The sequence below is a fragment of the Nicotiana sylvestris genome, chromosome 10 (genome assembly GCF_000393655.2).
Source record: "Nicotiana sylvestris chromosome 10, ASM39365v2, whole genome shotgun sequence".
Lineage (NCBI taxonomy): Eukaryota > Viridiplantae > Streptophyta > Magnoliopsida > Solanales > Solanaceae > Nicotiana > Nicotiana sylvestris.
Window position 1 is genome coordinate 34,926,210 of NC_091066.1, and position 22,042 is coordinate 34,948,251.

The 22,042-nt window shown below is 42.7% G+C and overlaps 1 protein-coding gene across 1 annotated transcript; it reads right to left on the minus strand.

Annotated features, from left to right (window-relative positions):
• Nucleotides 1–4,681: 4,681 nt before the first annotated feature.
• LOC138879181 (uncharacterized) lies at nt 4,682–15,290 on the minus strand. Its single transcript, XM_070158775.1, has 3 exons — nt 15,097–15,290; nt 5,079–5,828; nt 4,682–4,964 (listed from the first exon to the last, which is right to left on the minus strand). The coding sequence occupies exons 1-3, from the start codon at nt 15,288–15,290 to the stop codon at nt 4,682–4,684; spliced, it is 1,227 nt and encodes a 408-aa protein (XP_070014876.1).
• Nucleotides 15,291–22,042: the final 6,752 nt, after the last annotated feature.

Here is a 22,042-nt window from a genome sequence, read left to right on the forward strand (position 1 = left end):
ATCATAAAAACAAAAGGAAGAAAGGAAGAACTTGATGTTGAATCCTCCTCCTTGCCTCTTCTTTTCTTGCACTAAGCTATCAAAAGTTGCCTCCTCCCTCCTTGGGCGAGCTTGACCTTCTATAGTTTAAGTGAATTTTCCCCCAGACTTCCAAGTTTACCCCTGAAAATTAATATTTCGGAACTAAGCTAGCGCGGTCGCGCTAATGCCCTACCATTCTGCCTCGACCATCTGGGCTAGCGTGGTCGCGCTAATGGCCACGCTAGTCCAGGCCTTCATTTTAAGTATTCTTTTTCTCTTCTTCTCGCGTACTCAACTCCTAGGGGTTTTTTTCTTGCTTCAATGTAGCTCCAATCACAACTTTAAGGCCTCATACAAGCTCTTCACTCCTGCAACATGTGACATTCACAATTAGAGCCCATTTTTCATCATTTAACTATATTATAACATTGAAACATAATTAAGCTGGGGCATAAACAATCGCCAAATTACATAAATCTAGCCTATTATCAACACCCCACACTTAAATCATTGCTAGTCCTCGAGCAATCCACCACACTCTATAGAGGTTCCTTCACTAAGCATTCTTCCCTAACGCATCACACCAAGAACAAATCACATGAGTTACGCCTAGTAGTGAACAATCTTAGTTTCAAAAGTCGACTCTTACGTGCCGTGCAATATTCATACTTTCTCAAACTACTCTACTCAGAAGTCAAGACTTGCCCTTCCTTCATGAATCACATGCCCTCACATCCACACAAGAGAGTAGTTCCACATATAATGATGTTTAGAACAATTAGGAACTTAGATAGACAAAACTAGCTCACTCTCAAAAAGAACATTCACATGCCACAAAGATGCACCATAGGCTTGCCCGTAGTGTACTACTCTACTAATCGAGCTCACTCAGTCTAAGATCAATAGGACTTCACTTGGTTTTAATGTAGGCTAAGGGACGGGTAGGATATATTTGGATATAGTGACTAACCTCTCTAAGCACTTTTTAATACAATTACATAACATTCAAAGCCATACTTATGTCAACCAAACATCCCACCACTTTTTCTTTTATTTACAATAACCCCATCCATTAGATGCAATTATAACAAACCACCACTTATCGATTACTACATTTATTTATTTTTTTCCAGTGGTGCTTATTCTTTTACTTTTCCAAACATTGCACCTTTTCTCTATTTCAATGATTCCACTCAGAAAACCAAACCACCACACCACACTTTTGCCTTTGCATAATTTCCATATCATTTAAGTGCTTATGGGAGGTAAAAGGGTTCAAACAACAGGCTATTCAAACAATTGGGTAAGGTTCGCAATGTGGTTTCCAAAGAAACAAGCTTATAAGCTCAACAGGGTTAACTAAGATGTAATACAGTTAGGTGGATTTACTTTATATGTCTGGCTCAACAAAGAAATGCCTATATCACTTCTAGGACTGAATGAAACTACTATTTTGCTTTGCAAACACACAGGGCAAGTTCTGGGCATCAAATGTGAATCATGGAATATATTAAAGCTCACACACACATGGCACATGACTCATTCCAGATTGGCTTATCAAGACACTCTCTTCTGAGTATTCAAGTCAGTAACAAACATACAATTTTTTTAAGGCACTTTAGGAAGAATCAACTACTGAGACTAAGCGTTACACTCTAGTGTTTATTGTGTTCAGGTGTATCAATGCTAGAGGCTTAACTTTACTAAAAAGAAAACAAAATGAACAAAAACTACCTATACCCAGTTCAAGCTAAACCCTTGGAAAAGAACCGTGGCCCAAAGAAAAACCAAGGGGAGGGGGGGGGGTTACTACACTACCTAAAAAAAATCTTTTTGGTCTTTTCTCTAGAGTTACTTCCCTTAAGAAAATTGTCTAAAGGCTCCGTCATCAGGAAGATTCTCCATATTTCCTTTTTTTTATCGACTTAATCCCTCAAAAATCCCGCCAAAAGAGATCCGTCGTCGGGACAAGCCACTTACCTACTTTAAATTAACCTAATGAAACTATTACTAATACAAAAAACAATCAACGCAAAACAAAGAAATAGTCAAATTGTACAATTACATATATACATTGAAGTATCCCCCACCCCACACTTGAAATGTAGACATGTCCTCATGGCATCAAAATTTAAGGAATAGTAAGGTAAAGGAACTTCCTTGAAGGATCACTCCTGATCGGAGACGGTGTCTAGGTTCACATTGCATGCGCCATCCTAAGAATTTCTTTTCCGACTTCACCTGCCGCTCAGAAACCGCATCAACGCAGGCACCCAAATCAGTGACAGAGTTACGCAACCCCGCCATATCCTACTCCAAAGCGGTCATGCGGGTACTACGGCGTGGTTGTGAAGATGTTGCAGTGCTAGATGGTGCCGCAGCTGTTGCACTGTGCTCATGGGCCTGTGTTTTGGCGTCCACGTCTTCCTGCTCGTCCTCCTCTTCGTCCGAGTCATCAGAGCCACTACTATCCTCCCCCTCAGCTGCCGTCGGCTCCTTACCAGTTGTTACCTTGTCAGCCCGGAACTTGCGGTCTTTTGGTACTAGCACATCCACAGCTAGATTTTCGGGCACCCTAGCTTCCCTGCAAAGCTGAGTAACTAAAGAAGGGAAAAAGAACCTATACCTTTTCACTGGGCAGCGGATGAACATCTCTTCATGTATCACTTTGGCCACGTCGAAGTTATGACCATTGACGAAGCACCAAATCAAAGCTGCTCGGGGCCCATTTACCTCCGTAGTGTTGGAGGACGGAAGTAGACGATTGTTGATAAGATACAACCAGCACTTTCCTTCAAAGGTTAGTGCCGAGGAGTGAAACTTCTCACCATATTTCATCTAAACCACCTCTTTCCCTGGTACACAAATTGTTTCAAAGAATCGCTCCCTCTTTTCGTGTGTTGGGTTATGGCCATACTCATAAAAGTCATCATAATTAACCATAGGAGGGGGCAACTGGTATGCCGTCCGTATCGCCTCAATAGAACCATTCAACGCCTTTCAGCGCACCGTGACTACACCATTGTCATGCTCCGACACATTGGCGTAAAACTCTCTAACAACCATGACATTGCCCTCGCCTGGCTCATTAATGAAGGTTTGCAACCCCCGCCTCAGCAGCTCAGTGTACATGTGAGGGCAGTGCCGCTGGACCGATCCGATGTTAATACCCCTCTCCAGAATCGGTTTTTTTAGGCCTTCACCGCAAAGCGGTCCTGAGCCTTGGCCGAGACAAATCTGGTGCTATCAAAGGGGCATGCAGGGGATGCTCCTCGTGTCCTGGACGAGCCGACTTGGCTGCTAGAAAATGCACCTATGGTGCGACGTTTCCGAGATGGAGTCATAGTACCTGAAAAATGGGAACACATTAGCACAGCCCAACACAAAATTGTAACACATTGCGGTTACTTAGACTTCACACGCATAAGTGGTCAAAACTACATAGTTACATTCATTGAGGCATTTCCACAAACACCTTGTGGGCATTAGGCACTCACAATCCTTTTCAAGCATTTGACAGCATCAAAAACCACCACAATTTAGCCACAAGCACAACTAAATCATTCTCTAACTCCACCAACCATTCCATCCATAGTTACTACAACATATACTATAAATTTCGACTAAACAAAGGCAAGAGCAACAATAATAAAAATAAAAACGAAAATAAAAAATAAAAGGAACAAAAAGAAAAAATTGGTCCCTAAAATGCAAACCTGTAGTGATAAAAGGTAGGGAACAAAGAAGAAAGGTGGAGGAGAATGTGGTTGGATACTTGGGGCCAATTGAAAAAAAATGAAAATTTGTGGAAGAGGGGAGTTGAAGGTGAAGGGGATTTGATGAAGAAGAGGATTTGGGGAGGGTTTTGTTTCTCTTTCTCTTGTGTTTGGAATTGGGGCGTGGGTATTGGGAGTAGGGTGTGGGGTTGGGGGATTAAAGAAGGGGGGGGGGGTTTATTACAACTAACACAAAAATAAAATTAGAACAACTCAGAAAATATAACACAAAAATCGTCGGAACTAGCACGGCCACTAGCGCTATCACGCTAGTAGCGCGTTCACGAGCGCGGGCCAAGCAGAATGTTTGCCCATTAGCACGGCCACTAGTGCGATCGCGCTAGTAGCGCAGGCAGTAGCGTGTTCACGAGCGCGGGCTGGGCAGAATGTTTGCCCAAATAGCGCGGCCTGTAGCGCGGGCGCTCTCCTAGGCGTAAATATTTCACATTTTCCACTTGTTCTTACCACTTTCGATGGCTTTATCACCCGCCCAATGTCACCTGCATTGGTTAGCACTTTCTAAAACTCACAATTAACAACTACTACTATCGTTGTGTTGCCTCCCAACCAGCACCTTAGTTAATGTTGTGGCACGACGCAAACAAGCGCATTTAAGGCTCGCTCGACCCCTGAGGTTCCGTTAGGTAGACCTCTGACACTTCCTTTGGTTCCTTCATGCCTATGTATAACTTCAATCTCTGCCCATTGACTTTAAATGTGTGAGAGTCTTTCTCTGAGATGATCTCTACAGCTCCTGAAGGGAATACTTCAACCACTCGAAATGGCCCAGACCATCATGACTTAAGCTTACCCGGGAATAGCCATAATCTTGAATTACAGAGCAGTACCATGTCCCCGGGTTTGAAATATCGCTCACAAATGTTCTAGTTATGCAACCGCTTCATTCTTTCCTTGTACAACTTTGTGCTCTCAAAAGCAAGATGTCGAAACTCGTCGAGCTCATGCAATTCAGTGATCCTCGGTGTGCCCGCAGCTTCAATGTCAAGGTTCAGCTGTTTCAGTGACCACCAAGCTTTATGTTCAAGTTCCCCTGGCAAGTGGCAGGCCTTCCCAAACACCAACTTATATGGAGACATACCAATTGGTGTTTTAAAAGCGGTTCTATATGCCCAGAGTGCATCATCTAGCTTTTTCTCCCAATCAGTTCTTGTGGCATTCACAGTCTTGGTTAGCACACTCTTGATCTCTCTGTTGGACACTTCAACCTGCCCACTAGTCTGGGGATGATATGGGGTAGCCACCTTGTGGCGTACATCATACTTTGCGAGCAACTTCTCGAAATCTCTATTACAGAAATGTGTGCCTCCGTCACTAATGATCACTCTTGGTGTCCCAAAGCGGGCGAATATGTTCTTCTTCAAAAATCCCACCACCACTCTTGCATCATTAGTGGGCAATGCTGCAACTTCTACCCATTTGGACATGTAATCCACAACAATAAGTATGTACTTATTGCCAAAGGAGCTGACGAAAGGACCCATGAAGTCAATCTCCCAGACATCAAACACTTCCACCTCTTGAATCGGGTTCATGGGCATCTCATGGCGACAGGAAATGTTCCTGGTCTGTTGACATTCATTGCAGCCCTTCACCCATTGATGCGCATCTTTAAACACTGTTGGCCAAAAGAATCCGGCCTCTAGCACTTTCGTAGCTGTCCTGACCCCTCCAAAATGTCCTCCATATGCTGATGTGTGACAAGCCTGCAAAACAGAAGATTGTTCTATCTCAGGGACACACATCCGGATCATATTGTCAACACATATTCTAAACAGATAGGGCTCATCCCAATAATACATGCGGCAGTCACGATAAAAAAATTTCTTTTGTACAGATGAAAGGTCATAGGGAACTATACCGCTAGCCAGGTAATTTGCATAATCTGCATACCATGGAACTTCCTCAAGACTAGTAGCGAGCAACTGCTCGTCTGGAAAGGTTTCCAGAATATCTTCAACCTCGACTGAGTTTTCAGCTCCTTCAAGTCGCTGTGAGCTCGTGATTTTTGCCCTACAAGGACTACTCCCAAAAAATTCAAAATAAAATAGTTTTGTGTTGTCCGTGATTTATTCATATTTGTCTGTGCATGTTTATTTCTACTTTAATTAAGAAAAATACAAAAATATGTGTCGCATGTGCATTTATGATTTAATTGTGCATTTAGGAATTAATTAAACCTTAATTTGGTTTTAAAAGGAAAATCACAAAAATATGCATTTTTATGCTATTTGTTGTCATTGTGTGATTTTATTTTAATATTCTAAATTGTGTGTTAATTGTTGTTATGTGTTAGTTAATAGTTTAATTTTTTATTTCATATTTTTAGGAATTTTGTTAATTGTTAAATTAGAAGAAGGAAAAGAAAAGGTTGAAAAATTAAGGGAAATTCGGATTGGGCTCATGTCAAACCGAAGAAAATCAGGCCCAAAGCTATACATTGACCCAGTCCATGACCCAGCCTCTCAGACGAAAGAAACGACGTCGTTTCAGGAGCTTTGATCTGTGCCATTCATCTCCCTTGATCCAACGATCTCAAACACGCCTCATAGCCCGACCCATTCCCGCTTGAGACCGACCCAGTCTCACAATCAAACCACACGATGTCGTTCCCATTGATGAAAAGATCCTGGCCATTGATCTCATCAGATCGAACGGCCCAGGATCAATTCCCTCCCCCATATAAAACCTCAACCTCTCACCCCATGCCCCCCCAAACCAAACCCCCCTCTCACTCCTTCATCTCTCTCAAACTCAGAGACCGGTTCCCATGAAAAAACCTAGCCGCCACCCCACCCCTTCGCCTGAAAGCCGGCGGCAACGACGCCGCTGGCCATGAAACTAACACCCCTGAACCACCATGACCCCCTCTCTCCAAATCCACACTCAGTTTACCTCGAATCTTCCCCGAACGTCTCGAATCTTCATTTGAAGGTTCGAGCAAAAAACCCGATCTACACCAACCGACCCCAAATTCACACCAGTCATTCCCCTGGCCTCACTCGTAACCAAACCGAGCTTGGTTTGGTTCGAATCTAGGTAGAGACCTTCGAGCCCCAAATCGGACTGTGTGAACCCTAGAACTCCAAACCATGGGGGTCTGTCCAGTTTAAGAGGAAGAATTGGGGTTTAATAGACCTTAATTGAGGTGTTCTCAGTTGAGGACACTTCAATTAAAGTCCGTTCGACCTCAAAGAGGTCGAGTCCAGTTTGAGCATGGGTCATTTTGTTCTTAAGCTTCTGAGGTAATTTTTCCTTTCCTATTTGTTTCGTTGGTATTTGTTTATATCTGTTTTTTTTGTTTGTTTATTTAAGGTGGTGTTATTAATTTCAATTTTGTCAATTGATCCATGTGTCTATCAATATGAAATCACCTCTGTACTTGTTCGAGTTTAATTATTTGCTATCGATTATATGTGTTGTAATTCGCGTAGTCGATTCGATATATGTCGTCGATTAGTTTTACAGTCTTGAATGGTAATAATTTGATCCATCCTGTTTAATTCTGATTAAGCCACTTGTCTGAATTCAGTTGCGAACTGGTTATAGGATGTAGTTTGTTGGATAGTTAGGGTCCAATTGTTAGTTAGCTAAGTTTGAATTGGTTATAGCTGAAGGGATTAATACAGATTGAAACAGGGGGGTAAGGCAGCAATTCCAGGGACTTTTAAGAGGGTATTTTTGGATTTAAAAGAGTCTGAAAATGGCTTAATCTAAATGGCTGTCAATAGGGTATTAAAATACCATTAAACTGATACATTGTTAAAGAATAGTGGGGAACAAGATTTAATGGCATGGGGAGTTGGATTAAAATAAGTTAAAATACCCATAACTTTGATTAAAAAAGGAGAACAACATGCGGTATGGGGGCTGTCAGGAATATCATGGGCATTTTCTGATTAGTTTTAGCATGTTTAAGGGGTATGGGTAGAGTTAAGGTATCAAGCCAGCCTGGTGCTTGCCTAGTTTGCCTATAAATAGGCTCATAGAACAAAATAGAGGCTGGATTTTTGATCCTCAGAAGCCAGAGAAAACAAGAGTGTTAAGGCTGGTTGATCCTCATAACGCTAAGCTTTACATCAAAGAGCTTGAGCTTGTCTTTTTCTTTGAGTGTTTGACAAATCAGAAAACTACTGTTTCTTGCATCTGTCTATGTTCTTTTGGTACTATTGGATTTCAGCTTGGTATTTTCCTAGTTTTCTATTGGTTGAGCACTGTTCCATTGGGTTACGGCTTGGTTTTCTGCTTGGTTTTCTTTAAATCTGCCACGGGTTGTCTATTACTGGTTGTTATTGGCTTCACTGGTTGTTGCTGTGTTGCTGAATCTGTTGTGTTGTTGCTTACACTGCTGTTGCTTTTACTGATTTTCCTCTGCTTCTTTGTTTTCCAAATATCAGGTATTTATCTCAACATTGAATGATGTATAAATATCAAGTTGATTGAAGCCTATTTGGAAGAAAGAATGAAGTGCAAGCACTACTGTTATGGCATTGGTCTCTATGCCGTTTTATTTCCTAATCATTTTGAATGCTTAAGTTCTGTTAGATAGGTAATGGTAATATAGAGATTTGAATAATTAGGATCTGTTATAATTTGTGTAATTTGGACTAAGTGAACCGGTAATATGTGATGGACTGTGATGAAATGAGGAACTGTTGAGTACAAATGTATAAATATTTTGGCCGTTGAGTATTAGTTGAGATTGGTTTGAATTGATGGCCGTTGGTTAAGTTGATTTCCAGTATTATCAAAAACACTTTCAATATGTGAATAGGAAGAATGTAAGCTATCGAAGTAAGGTGATACTTTTTCTCAACATGGCAAATTTTAGATAACGTGAATTAGTATAAAAGTTCGAGTTCTCGAATTCAGAGAGTTTATAGCAAAGTTGTGATTTAAAAGGCAGGAATTATTGTTAAGTAGATACAATTAGTAAGGATAATTATAGGCAGTTCATTAGGCTAGTGTCACTAGATCTTGACTTTTCAATTCTCACTGTAGCCATGTTAATATTCAATTCAAGCTCGTAAATCGGCACTTTAACAAATTGAGTAATAGTAAGGGATTTGAAACTCGAATTAGTTTGCAATATATTTGCAATTGTGGTTATAGGAGCTTCTGTAGGATAAGGAAGTCGAAGTTCGGTCATCTCCTAATTCACGTTCGCTATCGTACGATTGGCTCATTATTTGGCATACAGTGCGTAGCTTCGGTTTCATTCTTTTGAAATAGATTCGAATGCGGTTTTTCTTAGGTTTAGTATTAATCCAGTAATTGATTAAGATTCTTTCATTTTTAGAGACGGACAAAAGTAGAAGAATGTAGCCGCTTTAGGATGGTCCTTTTAAAAATAAACGAGATGAGCCTCGCTAGATAAACACATAAACGGCGGGGCCCTCGTTAAATGTATGTATTAAATACTTAGACTTCGGGATGGACCGTTTAGCAAAATTTCACGGCCCTACCCAAAATAATGATACGCTAGTCGCTTTAGGCGCGTATTTAATAATGTTATCTTCTTAAACTCGGGTGCACATTTATGTGACCCAAATCCAAATCTCAACGGAGTCGAAATGTGTCGCTAATCACGGGTGCATTGATTGTGACATGGTTTGAGATGCATGTCCACGGCGTTGCAAATTCCTTTTAAAAATAACGAATGAGACGAGCCTCGACAAACAAAAATACACAAGCTGCGGGGCCCTCTATACGTGTTGGTAAAATTGCTTAGACTTTGGGATGGGCCATTTAGCAAATTTCACGGCCCTACCCAAAATAATGATATGCTAGTCGCTTTAGGCGCGTATTTAATAATGTTATCTTCTTAAACTCGGGTGCACATTTATGTGACCCAAATCCAAATCTCAACAGAGTTGAAATGAACCAACAACCACGGGTGCATTGATGTGACGTGGTTCGAGATGTATTTTCATGATGTTGCAATTCTCGATAAAAAATAATAATAATGATAAAAGCGGTTAAAAGTTAAAATTCGCACATAGGTTCAATATGTATTAAATCAGATAGTCAAGCCGAATATGACAGTTGAGCGACCGTGCTAGAACCACGGAACTCGGGAATGCCTAACACCTTCTCCCGGGTTAACAAAATTCCTTATCCGAATTTTTGGTGCGCAGACTGTTAAACAGAGTCATTCTTTTCCTCGATTCGGGATTCAACCGGTGACTTGGGACACCATAAATCTCCCAAGTGGCGACTCTGAATCTTTAAATAAAATCCCGTTTTGATTGTCCTTTAATTGGAAAAACTCCCTTCTACGCCCCTTTGCGGGGTGTAGGTGAAAAAGGAGGTGTGACAGCTCTGGCGACTCTGCTGGGGACGAACCCAGAATCTCTGGTTTAGGGTTCAGAATTCGAGCTTAGATGAATTGTTATATTTGGCTTTATTTATTATTTGATCTTATTACATGTTTTGGCCTAAATGTGCAAAATGATGCTTTTTACCGCTTTGATATTATTTGAACTGTACATATAAACTGCGCCGAAACCTTCTCTTCTCACCTCCGGGGATGTGCTTACTGGTTGAGACTCCCTATTCTGTTAGTGTCAATACCCTGAAATAAAAGAGGCTCGGAAAGTTTCTAAGCCGGCTGGCCTTTTGGTTCCCAGAAAGGAGCTCCTTCCTCAACTCGAGTTGTCCGCTCGGGTACACTGTCTAGAACATATACCCAGGTTGAACCTAGAATAACTTGACTTCATACCGGATCCCTAGTAGGAACGTTTATTTGCATCATGTTGCATTTGACTTAGGGGACTCAACACAGGGGTTGGGTCCGTCTAGGAAAAGCAACCTGAAATGAAAAAAGACCATCTTGATGCATCCTGTTTGTTTTGCACATTTATTTGCTTCAGATCTGCATGCTGATCGACTTCTGAAATCGGGAATTTTTGGAAAATTGTGAAAAAAGAGAAATAAAATATAGCAGTGTAAGGAGATAACTACTTTTTTTAGAAAAATAAAACCAATGTCCAAGTAGTGTCAAAACCCTGTCGAAGTTTTGGAAAAAATGAAAAAATTTGTCTTTTTTAGTTTGATTTATTTGAAAAAAAAACACAAAAGAAAGGAGTCTTGTTTACAAGTTTAGTTTAGGTTGGGCGAACTACGCCGGTTTGATTCTCACAGGGCGTGAGATACGTAGGCAACCCTCGTCGGGTCCAACCTCCCATTTTGCAAAAAAAAAAAAAAAAATAGCCCAAATATGTCAAAAATTTTAATTTTTCGTCATAGAGTCGGGTGATGTCGTTTTTATCAAAAATAGTCGAATGTTCCCAAAAGGGACGCCGGAAGGCTGACTTTGTATAAACGGCCTCTTATGTCATTTTTTTATTTTATTGATTGGTTAACTCGCACAACCTTAAAATCTTCGTCCCTGAAGTGCTGAAAGGTCGTGTTCGGAAAATCTGATTTTTTAGGAAAAATAATCAAATCGTTTTGAGTCAAATAAATTTTCGTTTGTTTAATCATATTAATAAATATGCAGAATGAGCACGACTCAAAATGAACCTTTTTCAATCATGAATAAAATCCCCCTCCAGTTGCGGCTATGGTGGAATGATTCAGGCAAAGAAGGGCGTGACGAAGTCAAGAAACATCTGAAAGGTCTCACGAGTTTGTTGGGTATCAGGCCTCGAGGGGATATTATAAGGGCACTGGTCCCTTACTGGGACCCTGCGCACAATGTCTTCCACTTCTCGGACTTTGAACTCACCCCGACTTTAGAAGAAATAGCAGGGTACATCGGCAGTGCTGAGGTTCCGTTGAGGCATAAATACCTGGTTGCTCCAAGAGCCGTAGCGGTGCACTGGTTTTTGGACTCGTTGAAGATAGTCAGAACAATCCATAACCCTGACTTGGCAAAAGGTTTTTGCACTCTGAGCTTCATATACCAAAGATACGGCCACATAGGAGGATTCGACAAGCCAGAAAACAAGTTGTGCAGCAAAAGTAACCGTCGAAAGTGGGATGAACATAGACGGGTTGCTTTCATGATAACCTTCTTAGGGCTTTTAGTGTTCCCAAGAAAAGACGGGAATATTGACATAAAGATAGCTGGGGTCGTCAGTACTTTGCTCACTCAAAATGATAGCACGCTTGCGCCCATGATTGTATCTGATATGTTCCGAGCTCTCACGGCCTGCAGAGCCGGAGGGAACTTTTTCGAAGGGTGTAACTTGTTATTGCAAATGTGGATGACCGAACACCTATGTCACCGAGCCCAGTTCCTGATCCATGGATCTTCTGAGAAAACCTGCATAGAGGAGTTCTACACCAGAACTAATGAGGTCCGCCTACCTGAAGGAGTCTCGGCATGGACCTCATATTTCCGGACCCTCAACGCCAGTCAAATACAGTGGACACTAGGATGGTTACCGATCGACGAAGTCATATACATGCCAGCAGCTAGGCCCCATTTTCTCTTGATGGGACTTAAGAGCATTCAACCTTATGCGCCGTATCGGGTTTTGAGGTAGCTTGGGAGGTGTCAGATAGTGCCGAAAGATGAGGATCTAAGCACCCAAGTGATTGAGATCAGTTTCGATGGCCAGTTTCCTGAAGCAAGGGTCCGCCAGATTTAGAGCCAATGTCAATACTTGGAGGCAAATACTTGTGTACTGAATCAGGCAAGAGGGTAAGTTTCACCCGGATATCAGGCTTGGTACAAAGGGGAAGTGTCGTTTGGAAGGCCGGCTAAAAGACCTCACCTTCAAGAATTTGCCAAGTCCTCACAAGAACATTGGGACTGGTTGGCAAAGGAAAAAGAATATAGGGCCATAATAGGCAAGCTGAAATAGCAGGTCATAAATCTTCAGTTTTAAAAAGAAGTTGAGACCGCAACCAATGAAGGGGACAGAAAGAAATCAGACCAAGAGAATGACTCCCTTAGAGCTCAAAACCGACGAGTCATAATGGACGCCGACAACCAACGGAGGAGCCAGTCAGATAAAAGGTTGATAGCAGGGTTAAGGAATCAGGTCATTGAAAGCCGAAAAGACTTGGAAAGATCCGAGGCTAGCATAGCAAGAATACGGGCCAGATGGGCAAAAGGTACAGTAGCACCGAAAAAGCACCTATGGCAAGTGAGAAGGGATTATGAAGGGAGTATTGCAATATTGAGAGAAACAAATTCCACTCTCAGAGATCGGGTCTTTAAACAAGCCCGAGATGCTAGAACGGACAGGGAGCGCTGCTATGATTCAATAGCCCGAATAGAAGAACAAATGGAGAGGTTCCAAGATTAGCTCGTTGAAAACACTCAAGTATTGGGACTAAAGAATCAACGAATAGAACAACTGTGTATGGAAAGGGATAGAATCAGGGGTAGGATCGATGAGATTGGGAACTACATCACCACGAAGTGTTTAGCATGTGAGGAAATTCCCCGCGACACCCTTTTTGCCTCAGTCATGGGTTATGTACACTGGATTATGGAAGAATTAAAAAGCTTGCAAAGAGGTCTGGCCCCAAAGCCCGCGGAAAGGCCGAACGATGCCTCGCGAGCACCAAGATTCAAGGCTTTAATGTATCCTTAATTCAAGTCTGCACTTGTTGTTTTTAAGAGTCTGTTGTCTACCCCTCTGTTCTATTTTCATATCGAACAATGTTAATAGTGGAGTATGTATTTTGATTGTCTTTTTTCAAATGAGTAGCTTGTAATAGCATATTTTGGGTAATGAAATGGAAAAAAAACGAAGAAAATTTTTGCGTCTTTATTTTTACTTGTGACAGAACTACGCCCGGTATGATTCATGCGGGGACATGATACGTAGGCAATTCACATAAGATTCGACCACCACTAAAAAGAAAGAAAAAAAAGGGGCAAAGTGAATAAAGAAAGGACATAAGCCGGAATGACGCATACAGTCAGAGCAAAAACATGTTAGAAATGGTGAAACTGCCTAGGAACATTGCATTCCCCAATGTGAAATTACACTATGTGTTAAACTCTAACGCTAACAAGTTTGTTGTTAATATCAGAGAAAGAAGTTTCGAAATAGTTAGCTCGTTAGAACGTTCTGGCAGAGTACCACTACCACACAAGATCTAAAGGGCCCATTCTGAAAAGTATGTCTGGTTCGGACAAAAGTGTTAAGGAGGAAAAGACAGAGATGCAAGTAATGAAAGAAGAGGTAGACAGGTTGAGACAGGAGATAGCGGGGATGCATCTAGCCTGGGCTAGGGGACAAATATCACCAAACATTCCCCCTACTCCTACCCTCTTACCGGCTCGGACTCCGGAACACCCTCCCACTGGTCCATCAACGGGCTTCCCCATTGCCCAATACTATCAAGGGGAAACTTCTTATAATCCCTAAGCTCCACCACCCAAACAAAACCCTTCTCCGCCAACTGTCCCTGTCTTCGGAGCACCTCCACCTGCCATACTGCAAAAGTCCTCCAGCGAGCCGTTGTTTCAGGCTCACAATAACCAGTATTATCCCCCTGAACCAACCTTTAAAGCACCTGAGCCATACACTTACACCCCTCACCTCCAACTCCCGGCAGAAACTGAGAGGCCGGCCAAGAATCCGGAGCAGGATGAAATGCTTCGTAAAATGAAAAGCCTGGAGCAATCCTTCAGGAGTATGCATGGATTGGGTAGCCAAGTTAGTGTAGCCTACAAAGATCTGTGTCCTTTTCCCGATGTTCAATTGCCGGTAGGTTTTAAAATGCCCAAATTTGATCTATACGAGGGACATGGTGATCCCATGGCACATCTACGAGGTTTCTGTAGTAAGATGAGAGGAGCAGGTGGAAAGTATGAGCTCCTGATAGCTTATTTCGGTCAAAGTCTAAGCGGGTCCGCACTCGAATGGTACACGAGGCAGGATCCTAGCAGGTGGTATACCTGGGACGATCTAGCACAAGCATTTGCAGGTCACTTCCAGTATAACCTTGAGATCGTCCCGGACCGTCTCACACTGTTAAAACTTGAGAAAAAGCCTGGAGAGAGCTTCAGGGAATTCGGATTCCGTTGGAGGGAACAAGCAGCGAGAGTCGATCTGCCAATGAGGGAAGGTGAAATGGTGGACTACTTCTTACAAACTTTGGAGCCAACTTACTTTGGTCACCTGGGGACGTCAGTTGGTAAATCTTTTAATGAAGTAGTAAAAATGGGCGGCATGGTTGAAGAGGGACTTAGGTCCAACAAGATAATGAGTTATTCGGCGATCAAGGCCACAACTCAGGCTATCCAAAGTGGCTCGGGGGGTGCGCTCGGGAAAAAGAAGAGAGAGGAGGTCGCAACAGTCGAAGCAGGTACTTGGTCCAGATCAAAAGGTCCTTCTCCTTGCTACCAACCCAGACCCAATTACCCAAATTATCCACCCACTCCATACAACCCTCCACAACCCTATTATCCACCACAAGAGCCACATTTCGCCGTCCATCAAGCTCAAACTTACACCCAACCTCCGGCTCGCCCGCAATGGCGTGCACCGACTCCCCAACACACATATCCACCTCCACAAAACACTTACCCCCCACCAAGGGCCTATAGGAATCCTTCAGGACCAAGCTTCCGCGGAAATCAGGCTTTCAGGAACGAAAGGACGTAGAGGCCGAGAGCATTCACTTCGTTGGGAGAAACCTATACTACTCTGTTCCACAAGTTGAGGCAGATAAGCTTGTTAAGTCCTGTCGAACCCAAATTGCCAAATCCTCTTCCCAGAAATCTGAACCACTCAGTGAGCTGCGAATATTGTTCGGGGGCTCCCGGGCATGATACCGAGAAGTGTTGGAAGTTGAAGACTGCCATACAAGATCTTATTGACACAAATAGGATCGAGGTTCAGGCACTAGAGGCACCCAACATCAATGAAAACCCGTTACCGGTGCACCATGAGGCCCACATGATCGAACTAGTGCACAAAGAAGGGAAACCCAAAAAGCCCTCACAAACAGTAATGATGATTCGGGCCAGCCCAAACGAAAAGTCGATCAGTGAAAGGGCAGTGGTACAGTTGGGAAAGGTAGATGACAAGCCATTTGTGGTACTGGGGAAAGGTTCGTCTATTGCTGCGAAGAAGCCAGAGTCAATCGGGGTAGTGCTGCCGAGAGTATCAGGCACATCAGTGTTGGTAGTGAAGGGGGGCCGCGTAGAACCAGTTGTTATCAGGCCAGTAATACAGTTGCCAACAACAAGTGAGAAAGCAGTGCCATGGAGCTACAGTCAAATGATAGTGATGCATAAGGGGAAGGAAGTTGTGGAAGAAATATGCGAGGCCCAGGGCTTAACCCGTTCAGGAAGGTGTTTTGCTCCCGCGGAATTGAGAAGGACCAATCTTGTAACAATAAAAAAGCCAGTAACGGAGGAAGAAGCAGAAGAGTTTTTGAAGAAGATGAAGGCCCAGGACTACTCAATTGTAGAGCAGTTGAGAAAAACCCCAGCCCAGATTTCATTGCTATCCTTGTTGATCCATTCAAGCGATCATTGTCAAGCCTTAATAAAGATTCTGAACGAAGCCCATGTCCTGGACAAGCTCTCAGTGAACCATTTGGAGAAAATAGTGCACAAGATCTTCGAAATAAACCGAGTAACATTCTCTGACGATGAGTTACCGGTAGAGGGTACAGAAAACAACAGGGCACTCTACTTGACGGTAAAATGCGAAGACTCGGTGGTCACTCGAGTACTAATTGATAATGGATCAAGTGCAAATATCTGTCCTTTGGCCACTCTGAACAAACTAAAAGTTGCTGATGATAGGATCCACAAGAATAGTGTCTGCGTCCGAGGTTTTGATGGAAGCGGTACTGACACAGTGGGTGATATCGTACTGGAATTAACCATTGGTCCAGTCGAGTTCACCATGGAATTTCAAGTGATAGATATGGCGGTGTCGTACAATCTTTTGTTGGGACGACCCTGGATCCACGCAGCTAAAGCAGTACCTTCTACGCTGCATCAAATGGTCAAATTTGAATGGGATAGACAAGAGATTGTGGTACACGGGGATGACGATACACAAGCCGTCAGTGATGCTATTGTGCCCTTCATAGAAACCGACGAGGACAAGGGCCCATGGGTTTATCAGGTTTTTGACACAGTCTTAGTAGACAAGATTCCTGAGGGTGGGGGCCTTCCACTTCCCAGGATCACAGCAGCAGCCTTCATGATAACCTCAGAGATGTTGAACAACGGGTTTGTACCAGGAAAAGGTTTGGGGATTGATCTGCAGGGAATGGTCCGACCAGTTTCTTTGCCCAAGAACCTGGATACTTTTGGGTTGGGATTCAAGCCTACCGCAGCGGACATAAAACGGGCCCGCAAGATGAAGAGTGGGTCCTTCCTAAGCCAATCCCACGACTGTCCAGATCATTTGTCAAAGCAGGGTGCAGAAAGTTACCAGTCCTGGAAGTTCTTGGACCTTTGATCGGGCCGGATGGAGATTTGAATGAGGGCTTTGAGAGAATATTTGCAGATGTCAACATGATAGAGGCTGGAGAGGGATCCAGTAATGCAGAAATACAGTTTGTTGGGTCTAGGGCCAATGTCAACAATTGGACAGCTACTCCTCTTCCTACTTGGAGGGAGTCCTGGTAGTTGGCTCTGATTTTCCTTTTTGTTTTCTGGATTATTCCAGGGTTGTAATCCGGATTCTCATTTATTATTAGTATTGCTCAACAAAGTGTGAAACCTTGTTATCCCATGATTCAATAAAATGAGAAGTTTCTCTTTCATTCCTTATTTTATTTTTATTTTTAATTTTTGTTTCTTTCTTTTCTTTTTCTAAACAGTTCTTTTCATACTAGTCTTAACGACATGGCATGCACAACAGATCTTCAACCTAGTCTAAAAGATCAATCTGATTCTGAATTAACCATACAAGAGGTTGATTATGATAATGAATCGGAATACGATGAGGATGAAGCCTTCGAGGAGATAAATAGGGAGTTAAGCCAGTTTGAAGAAAAATCCAGGCCCAACTTAAATGACACAGAAGACATCAATTTAGGGGATGCCAGCGATATCAGAGAAACTAAAATAAGCATCCACATTGCACCAAATATCCGGGAGGAATTGATCAAAACACTTATTGAATTCAGAGATGTATTTGCTTGGTCATATGACGACATGCCGGGGTTAAGCACGGATTTAGTGGTCCATAAATTGCCCACTGACCCGGTATGCCCGCCCATCAAGCAGAAATTGAGAAAGTTCAAGACGGATATAAGTGTGAAGATTAAAGAAGAAGTAACCAAGCAGCTGCAAGCAAAGGTTATTCGTGTCACTCGATATCCTGATTGGTTGGCTAATGTGGTGTCGGTGCCGAAGAAAGATGGGAAAATCAGGGTGTGTGTCGACTACCGCAATCTGAACAGGGCAAGCCTAAAGGACAACTTTCCTTTGCCCAACATCCATATCTTGATCGACAATTGTGCCAGGCGTGAGCTCAGATCTTTTGTAGATTGTTATGCTGGGTATCATCAGATTCTGATGGATGAAGAAGATGCGAAAAAGACGGCCTTCATTACGCCGTGGGGAACTTATTGCTATCGGGTGATGCCATTTGGTTTGAAGAATGCTAGGGCCACGTACATGAGAGCAATGACTACTGTGTTTCATGACATGATCCACAAAGAAATCGAGGTGTACGTGGACGATGTCATCATAAAGTCTAAGCATTAGGAAGACCATGTAGCAGACCTAAGGAAGTTTTTCCAAAGACATCGAAGGTATGATATTAAGCTCAACCTGGCTAAATGTGCCTTTGGTGTTCCATCTGGAAAGCTATTGGGATTCATCGTCAGTCGGCGAGGTACTGAACTGGACCCGTCAAAGATCAAATCTATCCAAAATTTGCCACCGCCGAAGAACAAGACAGAAGTAATGAGTCTGTTGGGAAGGATGAACTATATCAGCAGATTTATTGCTCAACTCACAGCAACTTATGAACCCATCTTTCGACTATTAAAGAAAGATGCTGCGATAGAATGGACGGCGGAATGTCAGGAGGCATTTGACCAGATCAAAGGATATTTATCAAACCCACCTGTGTTGATTCCACCTGAGCCGGGGAGACCATTAATTCTTTATCTAACGGTCCTGGAGAATTCGTTTAGCTGCGTGTTGGGGAAACACAACATTACAGGAAGGAAGGAGCAAGCCATCTATTATCTCAGCAAGAAGTTTACGATGTATGAGGTTAAGTACACTCAACTCGAGAAGACATGTTGCGCCCTAACTTGGGTGGCCCAGAAATTGAAGCATTATTTGTCCTCATATACTACTTATCTCATTTCACGCCTGGGTCCATTAAAGTATATTTTCCAAAAGCCTATTCCCATAGGGAGGTTAGCAAAATGGCAAATATTACTCACGGAGTTTGACATTGTCTATGTGACGAGGATGGCCATGAAAGCCCAAGCGCTGGCCGATCACTTGGCTGAGAATCTTGTTGATGAAGAGTACGAGCTGTTGAGGACGTATTTTCCTAACGAGGAAGTAATGTATATAGATGAGTTGGAATTACCTGAGAAACCTGGTTGGAAGCTTTTGTTTGATGGAGCCGCAAATGCGAAGGGAGTTGGAATAGGAGCGGTACTTATTTCTGAAACAGGACGTCATTATCCTGTTACGGCTCAGCTGCGTTTCTATTGTACTAACAACATGGCTGAGTATGAGGCATGCATCTTGGGTCTGCGACTAGCTGCAAACATGGATGTCCAGGACGTTTTGGTCTTGGGAGACTCGGACCTCCTGGTGCATCAGATTCAGGGCGAGTGGGAAACACGGGATTTGAAACTCATACCATATCGACAATGTTTGCACGATCTGAGAAAGCGATTTCGATCAGTGGAGTTCAGACACATTCCGAGAGTTGACCATGAGGTTGTCGATGCATTGGCCACTTTAGCATCGATGTTGCACCACCCAGACAAAATTCATGTTGACCCGTTGTACATCCAGGTTCGTGATCAACATGCTTATTGCAACATGATAGAGGAAGAAGTGGATGGAGAGCCATGGTTTTATGATGTCAAGGAGTACCTCAGGATGGGGATATACCCGGAACAGGCCACCGGAGATCAAAAAAGAGCCATTCGGTGATTGTCAAGTGGATTCTTCCTTAGTGGAGGAGTGTTGTACAAAAGAACCCCAGATTTGGGATTGCTGAGATGTATAGATGTCAGTCAAGCCACGACAGTTATGACAGAGGTACATGCCGGAGTTTGTGGGCCACATATGAGCGGATATGTATTGGCGAAGAAGATTCTTCGAGCAGGGTATTATTGGCTCACTATGGAGCGTGATTGTATCAATTTCGTGCGGAAATGCCATCAAAGTCAGATACACGGAGATTTCATTAATTCTCCGCCGACAGAATTGCATACAATGTCAGCGCCCTGGCCATTTGTTGCATGGGGCATGAATGTCATTAGGCCTACTGAGCCGGCAGCGACCAACGGTCATAGGTTCATTCTGGTGACCATCGACTATTTTACTAAATGGGTTGAAGCTAAAACTTTCAAGTCGGTAACCAAGAAGGCAGTAGTGGATTTTGTCACTCCCATATCATCTGTAGATTTGGGGTCCCAAAAGTGATCATCACGGATAATAGTGCTAATCTCAACAGCAATTTGATGAAAGATGTATGTCAACAGTTTAAGATTACACACCGTAATTCCACACCATATCGTCCCAAGGCGAATGGAGCAGTTGAAGCAGCCAACAAGAACATCAAGAAGATACTGAGGAAGATGGTAGAAGGATCCAGACAATGGCATGAGAAATTGCCATTTGCATTGTTGGGTTATCGCACTACTGTTCGGACTTCAATAGGGGCCACTCCCTATTTGTTGGTGTATGGAACCGAAGCAGTAATACTGGCGGAAATCGAAATTACATCCCTTCGGATTGTCGCTGAAGTTGAGATTGGTGATGACGAGTGGGTTAAAACTCGTTTGGAGAAGTTGAGCTTGATTTATGAAAAGACACTGGCAGTTGTGTGTCATGGCCCGTTATATCAAAAGAGAATGGCAAGAGCATACAACAAAAAGGTACGTCCCCGGAAGTTTGAAGTGGGCCAGCAAGTGTTGAAACGTATCCTCCCACATCAGGCTGAGGCAAAGGGCAAGTTCGCCCCGAATTGGCAAGGGCCATTCATTGTAACCAGAGTATTGTCCAATGGCGCTTTATGTTTAACAAATATCGACGGGAAATGCGTCGACATGACTATCAATTCTGACACAGTTAAGAGATATTATATATGATTTCTTTTGATTGTAATTGTTGTTTGTGGTTGGCATTTATCAGAGAATGAAATGACGGAGGTAATTCTTTCTTCTATCCAAATACTTTATCTTTTGCTTCCCCTTTTGAGCCTTTTTTATTCTTTCATATCCCTCTTTTGCAATCAGTAATTAAAATGAAAGAAAAAGAAAAAAAAAGAGAGAAAACAATGATAATAAAGACAAAAGAAAAATCACAAGAAAAACAAAGGAATTGGGAACTACATTTGACCTGATTCCTCAAAGAAGGATACGTAGGCACCTCACGGCTCGGTCATAGTGTAACAAAAAATAAAAATCCCCCAAGCAAGAAAAACTAGGGAAGAAGTTTGTGTTTATAATTTTGGGAAAGAAAGTTGATTCCAAGAGTTGTAATGTTTTACCCATCAAAAATTATTTTGAACCTCTTGTTACCCCTTTTCTTTTAACCATACACAAAAACCCATATTGATGTCCAAAAAAGACCTCTCGATCAGTATCCGAGAAGTGCTAAATCAATGCAAATGGAAGTCGGGAATAACACTTTGATCCCCAACAAAAGAATAAGATCATAAGCTGGAAATGAATTGATAGCCGAAAGAATCCCCAACAGAGAGAGTCATATCGGTAGCACTCTGATCCCCAGCTGAAAAATAAAATAAAATGAGAGAGTTTTATCGGTGAAAACCTTCACAGGCACCGTAAGGCGACGGGAGTTGAGAGAAATGAGAGAGTCTTATTAGTGAAAACCCCTCGAAGGGCACTATGAGGCGACAAGACAAGATTGGCGGAAAGGATCCGCATTTGGCAAAGAGTTGAGTGCCTGTTTATCCCCAGCAAGATGAGGCCGTCCGAAAGATTGATTGATACAAATAGACTGGGTTGATTAATCTGGAATGCGCGACATGATCGTTGGGATCGGTTATATCATTCAGATAAGTTTCTTTTCTTTCCTTTTCCCCAGCATTTGTTCAGAAAGACTTCTTCTTTTTCTA